The sequence below is a fragment of the Manacus vitellinus genome, unplaced genomic scaffold (genome assembly GCF_001715985.3).
Source record: "Manacus vitellinus isolate BGI_N305 unplaced genomic scaffold, ASM171598v3 scaffold_52_pilon, whole genome shotgun sequence".
Classification (NCBI taxonomy): Eukaryota; Metazoa; Chordata; class Aves; order Passeriformes; family Pipridae; genus Manacus; species Manacus vitellinus.
The window spans coordinates 3,043,308-3,046,157 of NW_021940628.1; the positions used below are offsets into that span (position 1 = coordinate 3,043,308).

At 60.0% G+C, this 2,850-nt stretch overlaps 2 protein-coding genes across 2 annotated transcripts in view; one reads left to right on the forward strand and one right to left on the reverse strand.

The window, feature by feature from the left end:
• Positions 1–326: 326 nt before the first annotated feature.
• PEF1 (penta-EF-hand domain containing 1) lies at positions 327–2,814 on the forward strand. Its single transcript, XM_029963006.1, has 3 exons — positions 327–532; positions 1,037–1,180; positions 1,967–2,814. Exons 1-3 carry the CDS (start codon positions 358–360, stop codon positions 2,194–2,196), a joined length of 549 nt encoding a protein of 182 aa, XP_029818866.1. The 5' UTR covers positions 327–357; the 3' UTR covers positions 2,197–2,814.
• The window catches only part of TINAGL1 (tubulointerstitial nephritis antigen like 1), an 11,518-nt gene continuing 11,106 nt past the window's right edge, over positions 2,439–2,850 (reverse strand). Inside the window, exon 3 of the mRNA XM_029963055.1 lies at positions 2,439–2,493. Within this exon, the coding sequence (XP_029818915.1) occupies positions 2,439–2,493 (55 nt within the window). The remainder of the gene's footprint in view (positions 2,494–2,850) is intronic.

Genomic DNA, 2,850 nt, shown 5'->3' on the forward strand with positions numbered 1-2,850 from the left:
AGAAAGAGAAAAAAAGGAAGGAAGAGGAGGAGGAGGAGGAAGTGCCAGGAGGCCACAGCCCTGAGCACCACCAATAAAACTTTACACCCCACATCCGTCCCCTGGCACTACCAGGTTTATGGGGCAGCACTGTATTTCCTTGTCCATCCTGAATCTCCACTGGTTTACAGTCTCTTCTCAGCCCCCACACACCATGTGCCAATCCCAGCCCTCCCTGACCTGTTTTCCCAGGATCCCACAGCTGTAAAACCCGCTTGGAGTAGAAGTGCTGACTGGCCCTGGGTGTGGGCCGCGTCCCTGAGAGCCGCCCCCAGGGACAGACCAGCCCGTGGTCTCTCTGAGGGGGTGACACCACTGATGGCCTCTCCCCACGCAGGCAATGCCCCCCCAGGTGTGGACCCCGAGGCCTTCTCCTGGTTCCAGACGGTGGATGTGGATCACAGCGGGTTCATCTCCGTGAAGGAGCTGAAGCAGGCGCTGGTCAACAACAACTGGTCGTCGTTCAACGATGAGACCTGCCTGCTGATGATCAGTGAGTCTGGGGTCTCCTTCCCCTCTTCCTGCTTTTAATCTGGTTCATTTGGGGTTCAACCTGTGCCGGGGTGAAGCCCATCCCTGCAGCATTCCCCTGTTCCCTGGGCACTGCTCCCCTGAGCAGCTGGAGCCAGGGCTGGGCAAACCGAGCAGCTCCCGGCGCCCTTTTGGTGGAGGAAACGAATCAGGGGCCCAAAATCCTGCTTGGAAAAGGGAACCCCAGCTCTGCTCAAGGCCAAGTGAGCCCCAGGTCCCAGAGAGCCAGGGAAGAAAGAGAAGGAGAACCCCAGTGATGTGGAGGCTGACCCAGAGCGTGCCCCGACGTGAGGCTTTGGTGCCGTTTCTTACCAGCCTTGGGGATGGAATGGTCCCAGTTGATCTCAGTCGCGGTGAGGGGGGGATTTTGGGGCTGGGAGAAGCCATGGCACAGATCCTGGGCTGCCTGGGAGTTCCTGCAGCGTTTCCACTCCTCACTGCCCTGCTCCTGCTCCCTCCTGCCCAGACATGTTCGACAAGACGCGGTCGGGGCGCATCGACGTGTACGGATTCTCCGCCCTGCTCCGCTTCATCCAGCAGTGGAAGAGCCTCTTCCAGCAGTATGACAGGGACCAGTCAGGCTCCATCAGCTTCACTGAGCTCCAGCAAGGTGGGTGAGGGTCAGGGACAGCAGCCTGGCCCATCCCGAGCATCCTGGCTCTGCTCCAGGTTTATTTCCAGCCGGGCTCGGTGACTCCCCCCGGTGTGGTCCCTGCATCCAGGCTGGGGGGTCTCTGAGCTCCTGAGGTGCCTCCTGTGCATCCTGGGAATGCTGGGCTGGCTAATCTGGCTGTAGCAGAGCTGGCACTGAGCTTCCCGCGGGACAGGAGGTGATGAGCTGCAGCAGGGCTGTGGCACAAACTTCCTTCCTTAAGGAAGCCCAGAATTCCCCCCCTAAATGGTATGTGGCTCAAGCCTGTTTTTCTGGGAGGAGCCCTTGGGCGTGTGTGAAGGGGGGAAAAATGTCTGGAATTTGTGCCATGGTTTGATTCCTCCCTCTGGGGAGCCCTGCCCCTGCACACCCTTGGTGGGAAGTGTGGGAAGGGAACACTGTGATGGTGGGAGATGGGCTCACAGGCTTGTAGGCCCCATATACTCCACAGGTCCTATAGGCCAGATAGGTCACATATGGACCACATATGCCCCATAGGCTTAAAGGCTGCACAGGTCCTATAGAATCCCTAGGCCCTATAGGATACATGGGCCCCATAAGCCTTATAGACCCCAAAAGTCCCATGGGCTCCAAAGACCCCACATGTGTGGGACATGAGGTGGACATGGGGAATGTGGGGCATGGGGAATGTGGGACATGGGGGGTGTGTGCCAGCAGGGGAGGAGTTCACAGCCACTGTTTCTCCTTCTGGGAAGGCTTAATCCCGATGTTTCTTGCTCCCAGCTTTCTCCCAGATGGGCTACAACCTGAGCCCCCAGTTCAGCCAGCTGCTGCTGGCCCGCTACGCCCAGCGCTCCCCCAGTCCCAGCATCCAGCTGGACCGGTTCATCCACATCTGCATGCAGCTGCAGAGCCTCACCGACGCCTTCCGGGAGAAGGACACGGCGCTGGCGGGGAACGTGCGGCTCAGCTACGAGGATTTCCTCACCATGGTGGTGACCCGCATGCTGTGACACCCCCTCCCGGGGCTGGCAGCTCTCCGGAGGCCACAGCCATCCCCATCCTCCCTCTGGGATGTGGTGGAGCCCCTCCCTGAGAGTTCCCCCGGGGCCAAATTTCCACCCGAGGAGCCCCGAGCGCTGCTGGGGCTCTCCTGGCTTTGATTCCTTGGCCCCATTCCGTGGGGTCTCCACGCCAGGCTGGACTCGGTGGGACAGCCAAACCAGTAGCCCGTGCCATGGTGCCCAGGGAGCGCTTAGATCCCTTGCCAGACCCAAATTCCAACCTCATCCCTGTACTCAGTGGGGTGTCTGCAGTGGAACGCCCTTATTTTGGGGGGTGAAGAGCTGAGCCCTGGTTTGGAAGCAGCAGGAAGGGGACAGGTGAGGACAAAGCTTGTCCTTCCTTCCCTCCCCGACCGCCCTGGGAGCACATCCGGCCCCTCGGCCGTGCTGGGAATGCTTTCCCGGGGGTCTGAGCTGGAATGGGATGTGCTGCTGCAGCTACACGGGATCGTCCACCCCCCCCACACACACCCAGTTGCCAATTTGTCTCTGCTGAAGCCAAATCCAGACACGGTTTAGAGCTTGTTTTTTTTCCAGCTTTGGAATAAAAGGCGACGGACGTGCAGCGGCTGCCGCGTGGTCTGTGTGTCCGGGGGGGCTCGA